General features: G+C 38.9%; 1 protein-coding gene across 4 annotated transcripts in view; it reads right to left on the bottom strand.

Moving 5' to 3' along the window:
• Nucleotides 1-24445, bottom strand: part of KCNH5 (potassium voltage-gated channel subfamily H member 5) — a 325149-nt gene that overhangs the window by 215561 nt on the left and 85143 nt on the right. For all 4 annotated transcript variants that reach the window (XM_067028368.1, XM_067028369.1, XM_059059059.2 and 1 more), the window contains exon 7: nt 20375-20801. In XM_067028368.1, coding sequence (XP_066884469.1) covers nt 20375-20801 — 427 coding nt within the window. The remainder of the gene's footprint in view (nt 1-20374; nt 20802-24445) is intronic.

Raw genomic sequence — 24445 nt, 5'->3', positions numbered from 1 at the left:
GTTAGGGCTTCAACATATGTGTTTTGGGGAGAAACAATTCAGTCCATAGTACCTGCTTCTTGGGTTGGAGGTCAATGATGATGGATGACACAAAGGATACACGAGTCCTTGACCCTGCTTGGCCTGTCCTCTCCTTCAGGCAGAATGATATTCAGACTAGGGTATAGATTATAAAGAGCACTGCTAAGAGAAGACATAAACCCAACAGGAGACAACTGACTAAAAAAGAAAGCAAAACATCAATAGCTCTAAAAGAGTTGATGTGTTCTGGCCCCATCAGATTTCATTCCAAGACACTGTGGAGAACTTGCCAAAGAGAAAACAGTGCTCTTGTCACAGATGTTTGAGGAAGAGAGAGATTCCATCAAGATCACCGGTGACCTCCAGACTGGAAAATTCAATGATCAATTCCCAGGTGTCGTCCTGTCTGACTTGTAAGTGGCACTTGCCACGGATGCTCACTCATCTTCCCTTGCCCTCAGGACATTTTACTTCTAGATTTCTTCCTACCTCCAAAGCAGTCTTTCCCATCTCTTTGCTGGTTTCACCTTGTCTTACTGACCACTAAATATTTGAATGCCCCAGGGCTTAGTTCTTAGACGGCTTCTCTATCTACATTAAATCCTGTGGAGTTCAACCAGTCTCATCCAGACTTTAAATATCAGCTCGATACCAACAATTCTCAAATGTATATGTTTCCAGCCAGAATCTCTCCCCTGAAATCCAGACTTCTCACCCAACTGCCTATTAGACATCTTATATGTCTAACAAACATCCCAAACTTATATCTTATCAAAATTTAACTCCTAATTCTACATCTTGCTCAAAAAAAAAAAAAACCTTTCTGCTTTCCCCATAATCATCTCCATCCCTACCTGTGCAGAGAACCAAAAATAAATAACTTGGCATCCTCCGTAATTTCTCTTTTCCTTTTACAGCCCACATCAACAGATGAGTGGATAAAGAAGATGTGGGTATATAGTGTGTGTATATATATATATATATATATATATATATATATATATACTATATATACACATATACATACAATGGAATATTCACCATAAAGAAGAATGAAATCCTGCTATTTGCAGCAACATGGGTGGAACTAGAGAATATCGTGCTTAGTGAAATAAGTCAGACAGAGAAAGACAAATACTGTATGATATCACTTACATGTGGAATCTAAAAAAACAAAAAACAAATGAATATATATGCAAAACATAAACAGACTCACAGATATAGAAAACAAACTAGTGGTTACCAAAGGGGAGAGGGAAGGTGGGAGAAACAAATCAGGAGTTTGGGATTAAGAGTAGTTTATACAAACTAATATGTATAAAATAGATAAGCAATAAGGATGTATTGTATGGCACAGGGGATTCTAGCCATCATCTTGTAATAACTTTTGATGTAGTATAATCTGCAAAAATACTGAATCACTATACTGGCACACCTAAAGTTAATATAATATTGTAAATGAACTGTACTTTAATTTAAAAATGCACCATGTCTGATTTTCAAAATATAACTAGGACCTACCCACTGCCCTCTATCTCCACTGCTACTATCTTTATCCAAGCCACCATCACCTCTCACTAAAATTACTGCAAGAATTTCCCTGAATTGTCTCTTCCACCCCTTGTCACCTAGAGTTAACTTTCAACACAGTGGCCAGAGTGATCCTGTTAAAATGAAAATTCATGTCATTGTCTGCTCAGAACACTCTTGAGGTTCCTGTCCACAAAATAACATAGTCTCCAGGGCTCTGAATGATCAGGTCCCATTACCTTTCTGACCTCATCCCACACCATTTTCTCCCTTCTTCATTCCAGAAATTCTGGCTACTTGATTTATAATGAGGACACCGCCTTTAATCATAATGCCTTTAAAGCTTACTTTTTACCACTAATCAGGCTTCTTTCGATTAAAATTTATGTATTCAAAGTTCTATCTGACAAGAGAAAAGCTCCACATAACACAATAGTGAAATATTTCATTTTTACTCCTGCTCAGCTGGTAGGCCTGTACTCTATAAACCTATTTAGGACTTCAGACTCAACCCAAATATTTTAAAGGTAGTGCTCATATAACAATGTTCACAAGATAGAGCTTCACAGGAATCCTAGTGATTTTCACTGCAAAGCAGCTTTCATCAAAGGCACATGTGTTCCCATCCCGCACTGACTGCCTCAGTGAAGTATTCCAGCTGACAGTATTTCAGAGCAAATACAAACTGAGAAACACCTATAACAGGTTTATCAACAAAATCCAAACGTCACTGTGCTGAATTCACTGTGGACTACAGAATGCTGTTTATTAAAGGCTGATAGAAGAGGAATTTAGCCCTGATTGACTTAAATTTAGGCCATAGTACTGAGAGTGGTTTTTCCTTTCACCCCTTTATTGCCAACCACTTCTAGTCCTAAGAGTATAACAGAATTCTGACTTTAAGAAATTGAATATATTTTGGTCTGGCTTCATCCATGATACTGATGAATTTTATGCCTCCCTTTAATTCTAAAGTATAAACCTACTTGAAAAGGTTAGACCTCCCCCCACCCAATTCAATCTAGCTAATGACAGAGTATTTGATCATTTTTACAGTGTCATTCTATATATTTAAGGGATTGGAAAAGATGCTCTGCTGGAGATGGGCTTGAGGACTAATGTAGTATAAGAGAAAGCTTGGCTCTAATGAATAGAGGGGGAAAGAATGCCAGAGAGAATGACTGAGCAGAAATTGTCACAACAGCACAGGACTTCCAAAGATCAGGGACCATAGGGCATAGCTGAGAGGGCAAGCAGACAGTGGAGTAGACTTACAGGTTAAGCAGACAGATATTATAGCAGCGGACTTCTGATGGGTTTAGTAAGACGGAATATTCCCTACTAACCAAGTAGCTTGAGACAAATGGTAAATAGCAGTGAAAATTTTTAGATCAAGAGCTGTATAAATCTGGATAATAAACAAAGGAAAGAGAAGTAAGAACCAGCATACCTGAGAGAACCATGCAATAAGACAGAAAGGCTCAGCCAATATGGTCAATATGGAGGATTGTCCACATGCACGTGCCTCTGCTTCTTCTCAAAACTCCACAAAAAAAACAGTAAATGGATTTTTTAAACTATGATGCTACAAGGACAAAGAAAATAGGAGAACACACAACAACAAAAACTTCTGAAACCAGGAAAGCGTAGGACAAGTAGTAACTGACTTAGCAGATCCAAGAAAGCTGAATCTTAAACCAGCAGAGGGAAAGCCAAGAAGCAAACTGATCTGCAGTACAGAACCTCCAAATATCCCAGGAATTGCTACCACCAGATACTTCTGGAAGTGAGGGGGCAAAAGGGAGCTGAAAATGGAGGATTTGTTGAAAGTCTGTTCAAACAGTAGATGGATATCCATCTCCCAGATGCCTTCTTTATTCCACAGAGCTGGGCAATTGTCCATTTCGCATCTCAACTGAAGACTAGGGAGAGTCTCAAGTAGGGGTAGCATACTGAAATCAGGGGTTTATTTGAAAGTGTACAAACTGAATGTCAAACCCCTAGCTCTATTTCCACATTCAGCTCCCAGAAAGCTGGAAACAAGGAATATCCAGACTAGAAATTGGAAAAATTCCTCTCTGGGAAAATGGGCAACCCAACAGAAATGAAGTAAAAAATAGTGATGTTGAGTATTCCCCACAAAATGACCCAATCAGATCTCCCTACATTAAGGCCACAGTCACAAATTCAGCCATAAAAAGAAAGCCAGGATTCCTAGACATCTGCATAAAGCCTCCAAAATGAGAAACAAGAGACCAAAACCAACAAACCAAAAACCAACTTAAAGGAAACAGAGACTATGTGAGGATATGAAAACTGTATATAAACTCTCTTACATCCTCAGAGAGAAAAGAGGAGATTTTGAAGTTATGAAACAAGAACAGCATGTTATAAGAAGGAACAAAGATAAAGCTCGAGAGCTCTTGGAAATTAACATAGGCTAGGAGAAAAAAAAATTCAATAGAAGGATTAGAAAATGAGCTTGAGGAAAACTTCTAGACCACAGAGTGAAAAAAAAAAGAGAAAATTACAGAAAATCATAGAAAGATAAGAAAATTAGAAAATCAATCCAGAAGAGTCAACTTCAAAGCAGTAGGAGTTTCAATAAAGATAAGAAAAAGGAGGAACTGTCAAGAAAATAACTCATAAAATCATTTCTAACCTTTAAATGTCTACCTAGATGAACTCTCAATTAAGTGTAAGGATAAATGAAAGCCATTTTAAAACATGTATAATCCCCCCCCGCCCAAATATCTTTTATCTATCCTTTCTCTGAAGGCTAATATTGTAAGAGTTGTTTCTTGAAAACAGACATAGAAAACAAGGAGTCCATAAAAGAGAAAGGCAAAGGGAATCCTGAAGATCACGGATGAAGGGAGGGATCAGGCTGAGAGCTGTGGATCAGACTCCAGAGATTAGGTCAGAATAGTCAGAAGGCTCCAAGAAAGGTGCCTCCAAAGACAAGATGTTGATCCCTACCTAATATGAGCATATTGAGAAAGAGCTACACAATACAGAAGACTTTGGAAATGAAATAAAGGAAGCACATGGAAAACTAAGAAAAAAATTGATGACCATAATTACCCTGGGGAAAACCAAACGTGGCATGAGAAAATAATGATAGAATACCACACAACTCAGATAGAAATAGTGTTTGCAAGTCATAAAAATGAACACAGACTATTGATTCAATCAAAAGCATGATCTAAATATTCTGAGAAGATAGAAAACTGGAAATGTATATATGTGTATGAAGTAGTGGTTAAGGGACAGGGGGCATTTTCCAAAGATGTAATTCAATAGCTAATGACTGAAACTGAAAATCCTCTCCAATAATCATGGTACTTAGAGGAAAAAAAGATAAATATTACCCCAAAAGTAAAAATATTTTAAAGTAGTCTCTGGGAAATGGGAAAAAGTGTGGAGAAAAGTAAACCTCTATTTTTCAAAATAAACCTTAAAGTACTATTTGACTCTTTATGTGTATGTACTACTTTGATGTAAAAATTAAATTAAGAAAAAAACAAAACAGGCAGATAATCTGAATTACCTTGCAAATTAAAAAGAAGCCAGAAACACCAGCAGTTCAGAAAATATTTGGGATTTCCGTCCCTTCCTCTGTGTGACTTGGGTTCTTTCTTGTTTATCTCAGCTGTCTTGTCTGGTGCTGTCATATTAACCAACTTCCATTACAGTCACTTTTTTCCCTCTGGGAATTTCTCTCTAATGACTAAACTAACAGAGTCACACAGCTATAGGAAGCCTCTCACCAAACATTAAAATCCAGTAAAATCTTTCTTTGGGTGAATGGAAACACTTTCCATTATCTTAACTTGTTTTAAGATGCATATTTCTCTAAAATACACTTATATGATTTTCTTTCTTTAGCAAACAAAAACCAAAAAATGATTATCTCTGCTTCTGACCTAAGTTGAAAGAGTCCTAACCTTATGTTGCCTCTATAGAACAGAATATTCTAACTTTATCATCAAATTCTATCTATGGTACAAATGGTTGTTTCCAAACCACTTAAATTCCCAGGTGGTTTCCTTCTGTAAGCAATGAAAAGAAAGAGATTGGGAGTGCGGCAAATTCATTCACTTATGCCAGAAACTCACTTATGATTGAGGATGAGGAACACGTGAGACTGTGTGTGTATGTGTATGCGCACACACACATACATACATGCACACACGGTATTTTCGTCCCTCTAATCCCTTGCTCTTCCTAATGGCCCCTCTGCCATCCTCCCACTGAAACAGTGGCAGTCACTTTTCAAGGGAAGTGTAAATACAGCTGAGAACAAAGAAAGCAGCATAGCTTTGAATTTCAAATTAGACATTTTTCAATCCCATAGCCAAAACAATAATCTTGAAATCAAAGATTTCCTTTGCAAGTGCCAGGCCCCTGAGATAGCAAATGGCTTTTTTGTTGTTATTTTTATTGTGCTTTGTTTTTACTGTTAAATCTTAGCTCTTTTCCCAGAAAACATGGGGTCAGAGGAAGGGGCAGTGACACCTAGGTGGGCAGAATGGGAAGAAATATAGGTGAAAAAAAGAAACCTAAAATAGGTTGAGGGGAAATCTGAAAACAACAGAGAAGTGTATCTTACTTCCCATCCAGAATTCTGGGACATGACAGAAACAGAGTGACAGGTACAACAACAGGACAGATGCAGCATCAAAAGGCACTTTGAAAGGCAGAAAAGAGTAGGGGGGTGTGGGTCACAAACTAAGTGAGCTCTGTTACAGAAAACTGAAGTCAATCACGTATTCATATATCTAAGTTTTACTGTATATCTATTTAAACCCAACACTAAAATCTCAGTTCTGGAGAACCAGTATGGTTTTGCTTTGCTCTTAGTTTACAACTTTTCACATATGGAGTACCAAAATCCATTCATTCATTTCTAAAGAATTTGTTGAGCACCTACTATGTTCCTGTTACACCAGAGATACAGAGTTGAATCAAACAGACAAGCTCCCTGTCTTCCTGGCTCCCATTCTAGATGGAGAGACAAGCAGTAAATATATAAAGAATCAAAAAATATAATTACAGACCATAATAAAGGGATAATAGGATATAAATAAAGGGCAGGGATACTTTAGACAGGCTTTGGAAAAAGGTTCTCATGGCAGGAAACCAGAGAAAAGGGGCATGAATCATCAATCCCTGATTATTTTCCCACCATAGAGGTAGGAAGAAAAAAATATCTTTCTGGAAGAGTCTCTTCCCTCTTGGCATCATCACCTTAGCTCCTTGCCCTCTGCTTGCCAAGCAGCACCCCATGCTCCAAATGCTTTCTCCACCCTCCTTTGAAATCTCAGCATCTCTTTTCTCTTCATTGTGACAGTGAGCTAGTTTGTCAGCACAGCACACATCTGTGCTGACATGTTGATGGGGGATAGAGACTTCCACCTTTCAGAGAACAAAATGCCAGTTTCACAGGGGCCTTCTGGAGCAAAGGATGTGCAAAGCAGGGATCATCAGGCGAAGTGATCAGGGATATATCTGAAAGATGGCTGACTCCCTTAAATCACTCCTGGTAGGGAGACACTGCTCAGCGTATCAGGAGAGCTGCCCTTGATCTTTCAATAATTTGTTGCCAGTATCACAGTGTTCAATATTTAGGAGACAGAGTATAATGATCCAACAAAGCAACAGAGAAGAACTAGCCAGAGCAGTGGGAGGGGAACCAGGGAGAGATAAACATCTAAGAAGCTGTGAAAGATGACATTAGTAGAGCCATTTAAAATAAAGCCAGAACAACCATTCCAGAGGAATAACCTTGTACTTCCCATTTTCTGTACCTCTGAACTGGACCAATCTGCCACCATTCCAAGAAGTAAGCAAAAGAAACCAGAATATCCTGTCTATTGAAAGGATTGATAAATGAATATTTACCTAGTGACTACATCACCTGACCAATCAATGAAGTACAAGTCTAGCTTTACATCATCTTGTACCAATGAACACTTCTAAAAAACAACAACTTACCTCATCTTTCTTTCTCATGAGGGAAAACCCTGAGCCCCTCTCATATAATTAGAACACTATTTGGGTTTCTACCTATATCTGTATACCCTCAATTGTAATTCTCTTTTATCCCAAATAAACACTTTGCCTCTTGAACTGGATTCTTGTTTTTTAGGTCGACAAAGCCAAGGGAGATGTCTCTATATGCATGAAAAGGTGTTTGTGAAATTTGGCAAATGTACTTTGAGAGGTGGTACAGGAGAAGAAGTCCACTTTCAATAGGTAGAAAATGGAGAGAAGAAAGTAAAGACACATGCTTTAGGAAGCCTACTTAAAATGGGAAGAATTGGTAGATAGTCAATAGTTAAAGAGAGTGCAAAGTCAAGTGTTTTATTCACATACGTGTATTTTTTTTAGGATTGAAGAGACATGACCATGTTTATGGGCTGATGAGAAAGAGCCAGTAGAATGATAGAGAGATGGACAACACAGAAAAAAGAAGGGCAAAAAATTGGAGGAAATAAAATATCAAGAGACAAAGCATATCTATGTCCACACCCAAAACCACTTCACAGAACTCTGGGTTCATACATGTAACTGCCCATTAGACATGACAAATGACCATGCACAACTTAGCTTCACAGTTGTTTGTACCAAAAGCCTAAAAGTAAATGCTGACCTTCACTTTCTCTCATACCCTCACATTTTATTGGTCCTAACCATTTGTCCAGAATCTATTCAATTCTAACTACTACCACCATCATCTCTCACCTTGACTATTATTAACCTGTCTGACCTCTTGCATCCTTGTCCCCTTATAGCTCATTTTCCACACAGGAGCCAGATTGATCTTTATAAAACATAAGACAAATCATACCACTCTTTGGCCCCAAACCTTCAAAAGTCCCCCCATCTGAGTCAGAAGAAAAGCCACTACCTTGGCCTACAAGGTTTTGTGTGTGTTGCCCGCCCCCTCCCTCTCACCCCCGCCCCTCCTCTACCCTGCCTTTGTCAGAGGGCATCAGGAACGAAAGGAGTGCATGTTTGCTACAGTTGTCCTTTCTTTTTCAGAGAAATAAAAGGAGGGCCGTCTGCTGAGATGAAGAAGGGTCGTCATAGGTTTAGAGAAGTGGAAAGAAAACATTGCGAGTTGCGGGATTCCCTGGTGGCGCAGTGGTTGTGAGTCTGCCTGCCGATGCAGGGGACACGGGGTTCGTGCCCCAGTCCGGGAGGATCCCACATGCCGCGGGCGGCTAGGCCCGTGAGCCATGGCCGCTAAGCCTGTGCTTCTGGAGTCTGTGCTCCACAACGGGAGAGGCCACAACAGTGAGAGTACCACAAAAAAAAAAAAAAAAAAAAACCATTGCAAGTTGCATAAGAATAGCTGCTCAGCAAACATGATCAGGAGATGACCTAAAATAAGTAAAGATCCTTTAGGTTGTGAACCATGCATTTTAGTGGCACCTATTCACAGGGCTGTGTGGTTTATTCCAGCTAGTGCTCAGCAATCCTGGAACAGGAGCAAAAGAGGCAGGTAGATCCAGATTGGGAATTGTTTAGGGATCATGGAATCTAGCAAATCAGTGTGAGTAATGGTGTGGAGAGGTGAAGGGAAGTAATGTTATTCTCAAGACTGGCCCTCGTAAGGGAAGGAGTTGGGGGAACACACCTACTATGAAGGTCCTTTGAGGCCTTTTCCAAGGAATCTGACAGGCAAACACATACGCAGCTCAGTATAAGAAAAGTTCCCAATAACTTGGCTTCCACCCCAAAGGCTCATTAAAAGAGTCAACACTAGACCTGTCTGCTTTGCTGAAGTCTAACCAGAGGCATGAATTTAAGTTTCCTTCCCTTACAGATTCATTTTAAATCTGTAAGTCTCCCAAATTAGACTTTCACATATTAAGCCTTTTGGGGGTTGTTAAACATAAATTTGACTTTAAAGAAGATAGGATCTAAAAGGGTAGCTCCAGAGCTATCTTCAGAGAGAATTTTTAAAAGCCTTCAATATTTCCAGAGAGTCAACCTGGATACAGTTCTCATCCCATAGAAATCTTCTTTCCTACACACACAGCCCAAACCCAAGACCCTGTACCTGGCACCCTGAACTCCAAGGGAGGCCCACCTCAGTCACTACAATTTTTGTAAAAATTAAATAAGTAGGTAAGAAGCAGTCACTTGGGAATTAGTTGGCTTAGAAATTGCCCCAAAGAAAATCCCCTCTTGGAGCATTCCAAAGCAGTTCTTAAATCCATGCATAAAGGTCTTTGGGGATGATATTTATCTTAACATGTTCTAAATATATTCATCTATGGACTTGTTAGTCCTTCAACCTGTGGGAAAATATCTAACTATTTTATCTCCAGCAAAATTTAAATCATATGTCCACTGATCCTTGATACTACTTATGTAAGAATCATGCAAGTCCCCAGTGCTCTCTACGGCAGAGCACCACTTCTCCTACAAGGTTACAACCTGTCCCAGGCAGTATATATTCACAGAAATCAAAACTAAATTTATTCTAAGGTCCCAAATCATCTTGTAGCCATCAGTAAATAAAATTCTCCCCTGACTAAAATGCCTGTTCTTAGAAAGTGGGATTTCATAAAAACTTCTCTCAAAGTCAGTATTTTGTTTCTATTTTGTAACATGAAAGGAAACTCCATGCATATATAATATACCTAATAATCTAATTTAAATATATTTTATTGAACTTGAAAGTTGATTCAGATAAAAGCAACACTGGCAGTGAAAAATACTGCACTAGGTTAATGGCTACTGATTAAAATTATTTTCCTTCACATAGAAAAAAGAAAAGAAAGACTTAGAGCTCATAAAGACAAATGCCCCTGTGGCTCTCTCCCTTCAACTATCCAATGAAACTACTCATGGAAGGTCACAAGGCCTCCTAATTCCAGCCAGATCGCCTCTGATTCAATATCCATTGCCTTGCTGTTCCCCCTTACTTCTTGACGTTCTCTCTCATTCTTTGTTAGCAACAAACCCTTCTTCTGGATCCATGCTTCCTTTTTACTCCTCTGGGTTCTCTTCTTAACCTCTCTGGCTCTCCTTCCTCCAGGGTTCACCCTTGGCCAGCTTCATTCTGACTCTATCTTCCATGCTCTTGACATCAATTCCTTTCTCTACACTGTGATTTCTAAAGAGATTTCTCAGTGCCTCATGTCTCTCTCTGGAACCCAAAGCCACACTTCTAACTTCTATCACTTCTAACCTCATGGACATCTCTAACAAATGACCTGAAGATTCCTCACACTCAACATGTCCAAAAATGAACTGCACTCTTGCCCCAGTAATACCTGCCCCTTCTTTCTCATCTTAGAAAAGAACTTTGTCTTTCACTCAGCTGAATTAGCCAGAAATCTACAAGTCCTTTTGAACTCTTCCTTCTACCATATCTCATTCATTTGATCACCATAACAACTTAAAACGATGTTTCAGCAACTTTACATACAATCTCTTACTGAGTATTTCAAATAACTCTGTAATGTAGGGACTATTATCTCCCTTTTACAGATGACGGTTTAGATAACTGACGTAAATTCTTAATAAGTGTTAAAAAAAAAAAAATCGAACCTAGATCTGTCTGACTCCAAAGTCCATGGTCTTTTCACAGCCGATACTGTCTGTACTAGACCATGGGAAACGATGGGTCATGTGCCAAATGCCACCTGCTTAAAGCTTTACTGCAACACAGCTCTGCTCATTGGTTTGTGTACTGTCTATGGCTGCTTTAGCACCACAGCAGCACAATGAGTAGTTGCAGCAGAGACATTATGGCCCTTGAAACCTAAGACAGTTACAATCTGGCCCTTTACAGAAAAAAAAAAAAAAAAAGATTTTACCAATTCTAAGCCATACCATCATCCTCCCTATCCCTACCACTTCATTTATGTCTTCCTAGATTACTGCCACAGCCCCCAACTTGTTTCTCTGCCCACAGCCTGTATCTCCTCTAATCTATCTTCCGCACTGAAAAATAAAATCCTTCTTCTTTAGCTCATAACCTTTAGGATAAAAGACAAACTCCTCAAGCTATACAAAGCCTTTTGGCACCTTGGTTCCTTTCTTCCTCCCCATCCACATCTACTTTCTCTTCAAGCCAAAGTAAAATACACGGAGTGCAGCAGAAAAGGCCAACCCAGTTCATTCCTATGTTTTTGCACATGGGTTCTCTTTACCTGGAAAGTACCTAAATCCTGTCTCATTCACGGACTTGTTTTTGTATTCTGAGCTCGAGTCACTTTCTCCTAGAATCCTTCCTGGATTCCTCAGGCTGAGGCAGGTGAACCTGTTTATTCATTTGTTTATTCAACATATGTTTAATTAGCCCAGCTACCAACTAGGCACAATACTTTGTGCTAAAAATACAATAAACAGGACAACCAGAGACTCTGTTCTTATCAGCCTTACTCTTCAGCCCAAGTTCCTTATTCACCTGTTCAAAGTCTTAGCTCTTCGTTCACAGTACAAAAAGAGATGAGATGAAGATAGAGATGGAGAGGGAGATGGAGATGGAGAGATAGGGACTGGGACAGAATGGCTATGGGGATGGGGACTGAGATGGGAATGGAGATGGGGTTGAAAAGAATGAGAGAGGGAGAGAGAGAGAGGATTCAATGATATATTTTTTTTTGTCTGACACTCACCATACCGCTAACTTATTGAGGGCTAGGAAGTATCCAGGCTGTCTCCCTAATACCAATAACTACCAGAACACCTGGCATAATGCTGAATGAATTCAATAATTTTGAGTAATACAGGGACACAAGGTAGTTCCAGAGACCAAATCCTTGCAAAGAGGTGGGCTACTTAATAGGTGAATGAGAAAATTTCCTGTTGTTTTCTGGGAAAACTCAAACTTTATAGAATCTGAGAGGATTTGTGAAAATGTGACTAGGCATAAAAAGTAACATGAGTATAAAAGAGCATTTCTGAAAAAGATACAAGTTCTATTTTGAATAAGAAACAGGGAGTAAAGTCCACATCACAGTCTTTTTCAAACTACTGGACTGTACATCTGAAACTACTAAACCATAAAAAAATGTGCCTATAACCCTGAACTTTGGGCTCCACGAAATATTTTTCTTCATGGGATACTCAGCTCGTTAAAGAAAAGAGAAGAGAAAAAGAAGAAGTCTTTTTTACAAGCAGGGGTAAAGCAGATACAAAGAATTGACCCAGTTTCTAAAATAAACATTAAGCTTAAAGCTCTCTCCATCTGGTTAAAACTAAAACCAGAATTAAAAATCAGTATGTTCACACTCCATTTCCTACCTACACCACAGTAGTGAGGGCAAGAAAAAATTTAACATATAACTTAATATTATATCTGTGTCACCTAAAGTTTCATGTTAAGATTTGTAAAGAAACTTTTTTTTAATTTTGGAAAAGTGTAACAACTCACTTTTAACCTGCCTAGATATCCATCCAGGCCAAATATCCTTCAGAGTCCCCACTGGGCACTCTCCCTGGGGTCTATTCCTATGCCCGGAGGCAAATGCCTTTCAGTCTTCCTAGCTTCCTAACTTCCATATGGAAAAACACTGCTCTTTCCAAAAGTATAATTTTTTTTCCTCCATAATATTCCCTGAAGTTCTTCCCTCTAAACTCTTTATTAAATATATTCCATATAAGACACATCTTATTCTCCATAAAACAAGATATGCACTGTATATGAAAAGCCCTAAAACTTTCAAGTGACACCCCTTCCTTTTCCATATTAACCTCATCTCCAACAACCAGTCCAATTCTAAGGACAGTGGCATAACTGTGCTAACCGAATCTTAGATATACAGAATGTTAGTACTGAAAGGAACCTTAAAAGTCATTTACCTCAAATCTGCATTTCACACTTGAAAAAATTAAAACCCAAAGAGATCCAAAAACCATCCAAGGTCACACAGCCCTTTGCTCCACTTTATTCTGTATTCTCCCAATCTCTGAGTCTCACCATCTTGCAGTTATTTCCATTTCCTATGGAGGGAGTGAGGGCAATGCCCATAATCTCAGCTTGGCTTTTATCTGAACCCCACAGAGAGTGCTAACTGAGCCCATGAACTGGAGAATATGATATGTGGCATCAGTCTCCTCTGTGTGACGCTGAGTGACCAGTGTATAACTAAGTGCTCCCTGGTGGCTCTTAACCACCCACGTGGAGATTCAAATTTCCTGTCATACACATCCCACTCCCCTGCTATTCTTCTAAATGTGCTAAACCATTTATTTGCCAGTGAATTTAAGAAAGTCCTTAGACTGTTTGAGCCACCATGGATTACATCCTATTTAAAAATTGCAGATTAGCATTATTATAACTGGGTTTCCTCTCTACCAGTTAAACCTAGGCAATTTTCATATTTTCGTATTTGCAGTTTTTCATTCTGCTTTGCTTTACTTTTAAGGACTTAGTTTGCATGGCATCCTATCAGGACAGATTCTGAGTGTCATATACCACGTGAGGTAGGCTGCCTCAATTTAGCAACTAAGCAGACAACAATGGACGGAGTGAAAAATGTTTTTAAATAAAATAAATACCCAAATACTTATGGTCCTTTGAAATATACTGTCTACATGTTTACTAATGTATTTAATATTTTATAGTATATTAAAACAAAACAAAGCAAACAAAAGCGAACTAATTTATGGTTGGACATGATTTATGGCAAAAACTTTTTCACATTTTTGTTTCTTTTTTTATAAAATTGTAGTGAAAGATGCAAATGTAAAGTTTTTTATAATTGTTGGATTAAACTAAAATATTTTATGTGATTATTTAGTAATGAAGAAGGAGCTAAGCAATTGCTTTCTTGATAAATCTTTAAAAGGATTCATAAAAATACATTAAGACAAAAAGGATAATCATATCAGAATATTCCAATTCATATTCCTTTGTTTTATAGCCATCAAAACAAATCATCAGTGTATGAAGGTGCTTTCTAAATAGAAGCAAAATCAGTCAGTCTGCTAATGTTCGGGAAAAAAAAGAAAGTTACTAGTGGCTCAATAATAAGATTATATAAATGAAATGGATTTGAAAATATTTCAGGAAGGCATCACTAAGTATTTACTGAGCAAATTAGCAGAGATTACACACATCTTGATCTAAAAAATAAGGTATGCTATTCTCCACAACTGCTGCAGAACTAAACTTCGAAAATGCTCTTTTTCACAAAAGTCCTTTAGTAGTGAATTTTGTGAATATCAGCAGAGCAGAGTAGTCAGGTTCACTCAGAACTGACTGTCCTGGGGTAGTAATGGCTGCTACCAGAACCAAGGAGTGCACTCAAGGCATAGAGCATGCCAAAACTAAGAGAAGACAAATTTGAGGTAAAAAACACATGGTGGTAGGCGTATGTAAAGAAACAACCATTCCAGATCTGGAATCTGAGCAGGAGGGTTCTCTACCTTGAGAGAATGTAGGAACAAAGGATATAAGCCTAAGAAATCCCTAGATAGCAGGTAAGAGAAATACTCTGGGATCCTGCTGACATAGAAGGGATCAAGAGGAAACATAAGGTGACTGGGATTGAAGGAAGCCCAAGGTCATAAACTTTGTTTGAAGATTTGTCTGATATCAACAGGGAGACCTTTGAGACTGTGATCCAGGACAGAGTCTACATGCAATTTGGCATCAAGGGGAAATCTAACAGGGAAGAGCGAATTCTGACTCTGCCTTGGTTCCGTTTCTTTAACTTTTACTTTTGCTTTTCATTGCTTTTCTTATTATAATCACTATCTACAGGTGTAAGTATACATAATGGCCTGCCACAGGGAACCCTGACCCTCTGCCTGACAAACTAAAAGGCCTTTGTTCAGCTCACAGAGAGACATTCTGACCCTGCCCACCTGTGAATGGCTGCAGAAAAGAAGAAATTAACACATCCCCTCCCTGATGCAGGCCAAGCAAGAAGATTCTGCAAGACAAATGGCCTTTTTACTTTTCTTCCTCAACTCTTCGCCTCTCTGTTCTATAAAAGAAACTGGCATCCAGACCCCGATAAGATGGTTTTTTGGGTACACTAGTCCTCCATCTTCTCGGTCTGCCGTCTTTCCTTGCCTCAACACCTCGTCTACGGATTTACTGGCCTGTCTCGCAGTGAACAGAGCGAGCTTGGACTCAGTAACAGAAAGAACCAAGGAGTCTCAGAGGAAAGGCCATTAAAGAAAGAAGAGGGCTCAGAAAGTCTCTAGGAACTGGAATTGCTGCCACTGAAATTTTTAAATTTTGCTGGAAGGCACAAAAATTTCAGATGACTTTCTCCAGAAAAATGAAGCTATCATTTATGAGCAGTGATTACTTCCTCAACAGAAAATAGGCACTTGGTATCTCCAACAACTTTTTGACAAAACATCTTTCTCAGTTATTGAGTTTTAAGGTTACAAGTGGTGCTTCTCAAATAGCCGGCACAGATTGACTAGATCCTAGCACAGCTAAAAGCATAAACCGGTTTTCTATCACACGCACACACACACACACACACACACACACGCACGCACGCACGCACGCACGCACGCACGCAAATCCCTAGATAGGTCTGTGGCTGGTAACACATATTAGGTTTTGAGAACACTGATGGTTTGTTTTCCTTTGTTTTCCCTGGTGCTACTGAAACTGAGCAGGGCCCTATGGGGCTCCCAGGCACAGAGGCCTTTTTGTCCCCCATTTCTTATAGGAAAGACTCCAGCCTCCATGACCTTCCCTGAGTTCCAAAGGGCAGACTTGAACAGTTGCAAATCAGGGAGGAGCAGCCAGGAAACCATCTGAGGCAAGATTAAAGGGACCAGAGAAGCTCATCAAGATTAGGAGAGTGACCACCTGAGACCCTGCACACACCCTAATCTTGTCAGCAACCCCACCCTTTTGAAACTGCAGAAGAAAGAATGCAGGAGGACTGTTACCACCTTGATCCTTATTGCATACCCCTGACCATGAGCCCTGACTATAAGATCTCTCCCTATTCCCCAGGGAGTGGGGCACAGTTCTTGAGGTGCTACCTTGCTGTGTTCCCCTCTTTGCCTGGCAAATAAAGCCACCCTTTCTTTCTCCTCCAAAACTCTGTCTCTGTATCTCATTTTGGCATCAGTGTACAAGGGAGCCAAGATTTTGGTAACGCTATCTCAGGAAAAGAATTATACTAAGATCACAAACAGCTAAAATAGCCACATTTGGTTGATATTTTGTGCATGTGTGTCTAATAACTTTTGGAATTGTGGGAAGTTACTGTAACACTTCATGGGTCTTAACAGTTTTCTACCAGCTTCTTGCGTTGTTGCAAAGGAAATATTCCATGAAATTACTAAGGACCCAAGAACTAAGAAGGAAATTAAAAGGTATCTCCTTGGAACACTCTGGCTATATAGAAGCTGGATTTGTTCAGAGGCATAAAAAGAAAACCAAATTCGACAGGTAAAAGATGTCAGATATTGGTTTATTCAGGTGTTGAAAGGAGATAGCAGAAACTCAGGAAGAAAAGTATCCACTTTATGACCAGAACTTCATCTTGAAATTAAGACAGGAACTGATGAAGAGAGGAGAAAGAAATTTTGATATAGCAATACAATTAGCCATACATGAAGTAGAGAAGAATGGGACCAACTGTGAACTAAATGAAGTTTTGAAAACTCAACTGAAAAACTTCCAATGTAGGTAAATTCAGAACGTAGATGGTAAAAAAAAAAAACCAAAAAAATGGTGGGAGAAAGGGTTGTTGGCGCTTCTAATGACTAGCCTCTCAGAACTTACCATCAGGCCTCATGAGAGACTTAAGATTGGGGCAATCCAGCTGAAGGAGCTGCTACACTACCACAGGCAGACAATATAGGTGAGCTCAGCAGGGCTTTCACAAAGGAATCATGGCTAAAATTCAAAGAGTGTGCATTTTTCTGGCATGTATATTCATCAAAAACCTAACTGGGGTGGATTCAGTGACAGGAGATTCTTATTATAATCAGCAGGGACATCTTCAACTTCATTCATTCATACAACAAATTTAGATTGAGCATGGCATTAAGAATTATTTAGAAGTTGAGTATATAGAGGCAAAAAAGGTAGACAAAGGCCCTAGTGTCATGGAGCTTACATTCTGGAGAAAAGAAAAACAGAGTAAACATGATTTCAGTTCTTGGTAGATACAATGAAGAAAAAGATTAAAGGGAAGAGAATAAGAGTGATTGGCATTGTGGTGGTTTTTTATGGGAGGGTAGCATTGAGAAGAATTTCTGAAGAAGTGGTTTGAATGGAGTATTTTGAAGGTAAAGCCAATAAACTTGTTATGAATAGATGTAATACATGAGAAAAACAGGAAACTAGGATGATTCCCAAGTTTTGGGGCCTGAGAAACAAAGTAAATAATCGTGTCCTTCAACTCTACATAGATTTTATTTTTCTGTTATTCTCTTGTTGAAAAATCAAACTACACTAGTGTGTCTACTCTGCAAAATAGTTTGACAATTTCTTTAAAAAAAATATAGACACTATATGTCCCAGAAATCTCTTTTCTGGGTATTTATCCCAGAGAACTAAAATCTTATGTCCAAACAAAAAACTACACAAATGTGCATGGAAGTTTTATAGTAATAGCCAAAAACTAGAAATAATCAAAATGTCCTTCAACGGAAGAATGATTAAACAGCAGTATATCCAAACCATGGAATACTACTCAGGAATAAGAAGGAACAAACTATTAATACACTCAATAACTCAGATGGATCTGAAGGGACTTATGCTGAGTGGAAAAGGTCAATTTCAAAAAAAAAAAATCACATTTTGCATGATTCCATTTATATAGCATTTTCAAAATTACAAAATTATATAGATAAAGAACAAATCAGTAGTTGCCAGGGTTAGGGAGGCTTGGGGGAAGGGGTGAGTGTGACATAAGGGAGATCTCTATGGTAATGGATCAATTCTGTGTCTTGATTTCAATGGTGGTTACAGAATCTACACATGTGATAAAACAACACAGAACTATATACACACATGGTACCAATGCCAATGTTGATCTTGTACTAGAGTCATATAAGATATAACTACTGGAGGAAACTAAGGGAAGGGCACAAAGGCCCTCACTATACTGTCTTTGCAACTTCCAGTGAATCTATAATTCAAAATAAATTTTTTAATCTAACTATGCTCAAGTATAAGGCAAAATGTATTATATAAATATTAAAAGTAGTACAGTAATAAATACATCTGACAAAACGTTGTCTTCTGAATTTATAAAGCACCATTTCTGCCAATACATCTTACTACTTTCAGTGTGTAGGCAGTAGTTTAATTAAGAGATCATCAAGATCTCTTTTTAAGAACATTTTTCTCCTAAAAGCCTCTGGAGGAAACAGCACTTGGAATTCTCACTCTCCCTGTTATTTTTAAGCAGCGAAGAGAACCTGTGTGTTCTTGTTTCTGTACCTGTACAAAGGAGTACAGAAGGCTAAACAACTGTTAACATTGGCGACCAATAGCTTGCAGACATTATGAACTCTGAGAAGTACCTTGTTTAGACCCAAGATACTGACCTTTCATGAGTCAGCCGACATTCCTGAACTCTTTTCCCATTAGTGTCATAATATAAAATTCTATAATGTGGAATCTCAAAAAGGATGGCTTAGACTAAAAACCAATTACCATGACCCAGAGGCTTAAAAGGTGCTAATAACACTAATCATAACTCCAGTCCTGGGACTTCCCTGGTGATCCAGTGGTTAAGAATCCGCCTTCAATGCAGGGGACACAGGTTTGATCCTTGGCCGGGAAACTAAGACCCCACATGCTGCTGGACAACTAAGATCCCACATGCCATGGGGCAACTAAGCCCACACACTGCAACTACTGAGCCCGCACACTCTGGAGTCCATGCGCCATAACTAGAGAGAAGCCTGCACACCACAACTAGAAAAGCCCGCATGCCGCAACAAAAGATCCCGTGTGCCACAACTAAGACCCAAAGCAGCCAAATGAATAAATAAATAAATAAAAATAACTCCAGTCCTAAGGTTACTCTAGGTCTTAGAACTAGGCTTGGATAAATCATCAAAGTCAACGTGAGAGTGTGTATGGTGATGAAGTTCCCCTCAAAAATCTCCTTTTTCAACATTTTCTCTTGTATGTATTTCCTTAATTCTGATCTTTTGTATCATCCAGTCTCAGTCTGAGGATAGAACACTTGGTCCTTCACTCCTGTGAGAGAATTCTACTTCCAAGAACGTCATCAAGACATTTAGCACTCAGGTCTGTATGCTACATCCTAGACACTTTTGTGAATAAGCTTACATTTACTAATACTTTCATTCTCTCAGACTGGAATATATTCCAGCTAGAATTTTGTAATGGAGACAGATTTATAAACTCTTTGCCTAGTCTTAATTGTAAAAGCCTACATAAAACTAATTATTAAATAAAACATTTTCTAAACAGGGTATCTCACATCAGATCCTGTCTACTTTTTCAGAATTTTATGCATTGCCCACAAAACCTATGGAATATGCCAGATGCTGCCTTTCTAGATATTGGTCTCCTTTTGGAAATAGCTCTGCCAGGTACAACGCTATGAACAGAATTAAATCAAAGAGTTCCCATTCTAATTTTTGTATCAGTCCCTTCATACTGCTTTTCATTTCATGTGCTAACACATTCTAAAAAGTAAAATATATTATTTTGCATTTTTATTTTCTAAGGCTGAATAAAAATTAAACCAATGTAAATGATATGAATTAAACATTTTTCTGAAGACAAAGTAGTTTCATTTACTCCTGTCAGAGACTGGAGCCTGGAGAATTATCAACAACAATAATTTTTTTAAAAAAAGAAAAGAAAAGAAAAGATACTTACAGCCAACCATCATCATGGCCACGGAAAACATCTTTTCCACGTCTGTGGTAGGAGCTATGTTTCCAAATCCTATGGTTGTAAGGCTTGTCATGGTAAAGTAGAGAGAGGACACATACAGTGAATCCTTGCTGGGTCCTCCTTCCCATATCCCTGCACTGGTATTGTATCGATACGGAGTCCCAATGCTCAAGGCCAGCTGGTAGAGCCAACTGTCTATTTGGATGGTGTTTGTGACTTCATCGATGACCTCATAGTCCCCAATGCTGTACCATATGCAGGCCAGCCAGTGAGCAACTAGTCCAAACACACACACCAGGAGCACAAGGACCGCTGCTCCATATTCTAGGTAATGGTCCAATTTCCTGGCAACACGGCCCAGTCGCAAGAGACGCACCACTTTTAAAGAACTGAAGAGACTGCTGATTCCCTGAATTAAAAAAAAAAAGAAATGACACAACACTTTCAGAAAAGAAAAGGCTAAGGAAAACAATACAGTGGTTCACCTTAAGGAACTCAATCACCATTTATATACTAAGAACATATACATACTACAGCTCCGGCTTTAAGTCAACAACAACAACAAAAAGCTGAAGTGATAAAGAAACTTTTTAAATGCAGATTCCTTCCCACCAGGAAATAAGATATTTGTAGATTATTAAAAAACTTTTCATTAGGTAAGGAAGACGGAGTTTATTTTCATAAGTGGAGTATAAATAGCACATAGAAAAACCAAAGGAGAAAATAGCTCAAATGCAATATACTCAGAGTATAGAAATAGGGTGATGAATTTAGACCTTTTATTTCTTATTCCTATAAAACTTCTCCTGTACTCTAAAAGATTTAATTTTATTTCTTACTTTATAAATGCTATGAACAACAAAACTTCTGAAAAAGGAATCCTAGTTTTAGTGTCAAGCAAACAGGAAATACTTCTGTGTATATGAGAATGAGCAAATACCATTATTTCCACCACCTCCTGCCATAGTTATGATAAGCACTAAATTTGTAGAGCTGTGAAAAAGTGAAGAGTTGAACCTAGAATGGGAACATACCTACAAAACTCTATCATCTTCTGGCAATAGTCATTGAAAAGAATACTATAAGGGAATGGCAGCAAGAAAATCCATATTTTGTTAAGAAGCTTAAAACATCAAATATAGCATTATCCAAATGGAAACATAGCATAGACTTTATTCAATCAGTGAAGTTCTCAAAGTTACTTTTTGATGAAGCATGTGATAAGCCACCCAGGTAGAGAGGGTAAAGCCATTCCTGGTGCATGAGGGAAAGACAAAGCAGTGACCCAGGACCCTCTCATCTGATCATCACCTCCAAGTCTCAAGGAGTCCATGACTTCCTTACCGCTAATTCTATATCCCAGGGAGGAGACAAGGCATCTAACATAACCTACTCTGAATTTAAGTCTGATCAACATGGAGGAACTGGTTTGTATAGTAGAACAGATGTAACATTAATGAGACTGTAACTATGGCATCGTAAAGTTACAGTGAAAAAAGGCTGGGAATGCATTTGGTTATACTCTATATGATAGTATATATTTGAAATTTTGCAAAATAAAAATGTGAAATAGAGAGAAAACAAAGAGAAGGAGAAACAGGAGACCTTATGGAAGCAAAAAAGGAACTGGAACATCCTGACAGTTTTCTGTCTCAACCTCGATAACCTTAGGCCTGGCTCTATTTCTATTCCCACTCTCAAATGCTGTGGCATATACGCAGACTTAAATCAATTCTTTTTTTTTTTTTTTTTTTTTTTTTTCAGTATGCGGGCCTCTCACTGTTGTGGCCTCTCCCGTTGCGGAGCGCAGGCTCCGGACGCGCAGGCTCAGCAGCCATGGCTCACGGGCCCAGCCGCTGCGCAGCATGTGGGATCCTCCCAGACCGGGGCACAAACCCGCATCCCCTGCATCAGCAGGCGGACTCTCAACCACTGCGCCACCAGGGAAGCCCCAATCAATTCTTATTTCACTTGAACACTTGGGGGAGGCAAGGATATTGAACTTTAGACAGTAAAGGTAGCATTAATAAAATTCAGAAGATGAACTGGCATAATTCAATGAAATGAGATGTTGAAAGGTAACAAGATTCAAGGGAGCCTGGAAGCTCTCAAAAAAGGAACTACATAATCATGAACAAGAAAGACAAAAATAAGTTTTTATTGAGCATTTCTATGTGGCAGGCTCTGAGTTGTGCCCTGGGGACATTAAGACAAATATGCCTTGCTTCTGCTCTAAAGAAACCCATAGTCAAAATGCATGAAAAACTCAGAGGGTTAAATTTAAAAATAAAAACAGTGTTATTATAGATGTTGTCCTCCACTTAGCTCCAATTTTTAAAGGAACTGTATTAGTTCTATTTAAATACTGGGTTGGCCAAAAAGTTCATTCGGGATTTTCTTTAAGAGCTTACAAAACCCCGAACGAACTTTTTGGACAACACAATACTACAGAGAAAATTACTTCTACTGGAATTCTTTTTTCTAAAAACAGCTAAAAACAAAAGAAGAAAAAACAGAGAGGAAACCTTTAACCCCATTTAAACTAAAAACTAGTCACAACCCTCAACTAGAATGTAAAGAATCAGGACCCACTCGAATTAGGCCCAAATAATGGGAGGACACACTCCCCTGACCTCTGATGTAGGCAGATCTCTCCAAGAGGAGGTGATCCACCCTGAGGGGTACCTACTCTGGACTCCACTTAATCGAAAAGCACCATCTTCTATAGCCATGTCCAATATTATTTAAATGTTACAAAATGTTTGGTAAGTACTGTAAACTCTGTCATAGGTTCTATGTCACCACTTTCTCCTAGATCTTAGCCAACTCCCCAGCTGACATCTCTTTCAAAATCATTTTCTGGGGCTAACCTTATCCATGCTTCATTTATGTGTTAGGATTCTCATTACGGTTACCCTCAGCCTCTCCTGGTTGATTTATTGCATGCCCATGTTTCAACTGACTTCTATGAGTTCCTGAGAAGCCAAATACCTGCTGTACATTTCCATTTAGATATTCCATAGGTATTCAAAAGGTAGTATGTCCCTACTCTTGTGAACAACATCATTATGAAGCCAGTCTCTCAGACCTGGGGCTGAGCACCCCCTTTCATGTCACATCCAACTGGTTATCAAGTCTTGAGGATCTCAGCATTCAAAGTGCTCAAAATATATCTGAATAAATCTCTCAAAAATATCTCTTCTTTCTTATTTTCAAGGCCATGCCTTGGTCATGGCTTCATGTTTTTTCTCACTGTGTGACAGTAATAGCCTCTCCATCAGCCATACTACCTCTGTTCTCACTCCCTTTAATTATGTGATCACACTGTATAGGCTACCAGCCTGCTATCGTTTTACATCATATATATCTAATCATGTCCCTCTCTGGTCTAAAATCTTTAGTATTAGCTCATTACCTACAGAATCAAGTATTCACTACCTACTATGACATGCAAAGCCCTTCAGGACCTAGCATCTGCCTGTCTGGTCAGCATCTCTCCCAGCAAGTCCTCCTCCTGCTGTCTAGACTCCTGCCATGCTCAACTATGTGTAGTTCCCAGAGTGTCCATGCTGTTTCATGCCACATTAACAATTTGTCCCCTCTACTTAAAGCACTCTTCCCTCCCACTCTCTTGGTGGCCGGGGTCTTACTTATAGTTTATGGCAGAGACTCTCCTCCATGTCCATTTCCCTGACATCTTCTTTCCTCCCCCACCATCTTCACTGTTATACCCACTGTGAGTTAGGTGTCCTTATTTTGTATTATCATATGCTCTTTGCCCATCTCTATTAAAACAATCATCATAATAGCACTCTATTACCAGTCTCTGTTTGCATGTATGGTATCCCAGGAAATTCTAAACCCCTTGAAGAATATACCTAGTGTCAATTACAAAGCATGGCATATGGTAATAGGTTAAGCAGTCAATACATTCAATAAATGTATGAAAAATTTTTACTACACAAGTAAATGTGGGTGGGGTGAATTGAGTGTGTGGTGGGGCAGGGAGGGGGCACAGTTAATAATCTTAAGTGATAGGTATCATTACTAAAA

The sequence above is a fragment of the Kogia breviceps genome, chromosome 3 (assembly GCF_026419965.1).
Source record: "Kogia breviceps isolate mKogBre1 chromosome 3, mKogBre1 haplotype 1, whole genome shotgun sequence".
NCBI classification, from domain to species: Eukaryota; Metazoa; Chordata; class Mammalia; order Artiodactyla; family Physeteridae; genus Kogia; species Kogia breviceps.
This window is presented reverse-complemented; position numbering and strand designations above follow the sequence as displayed.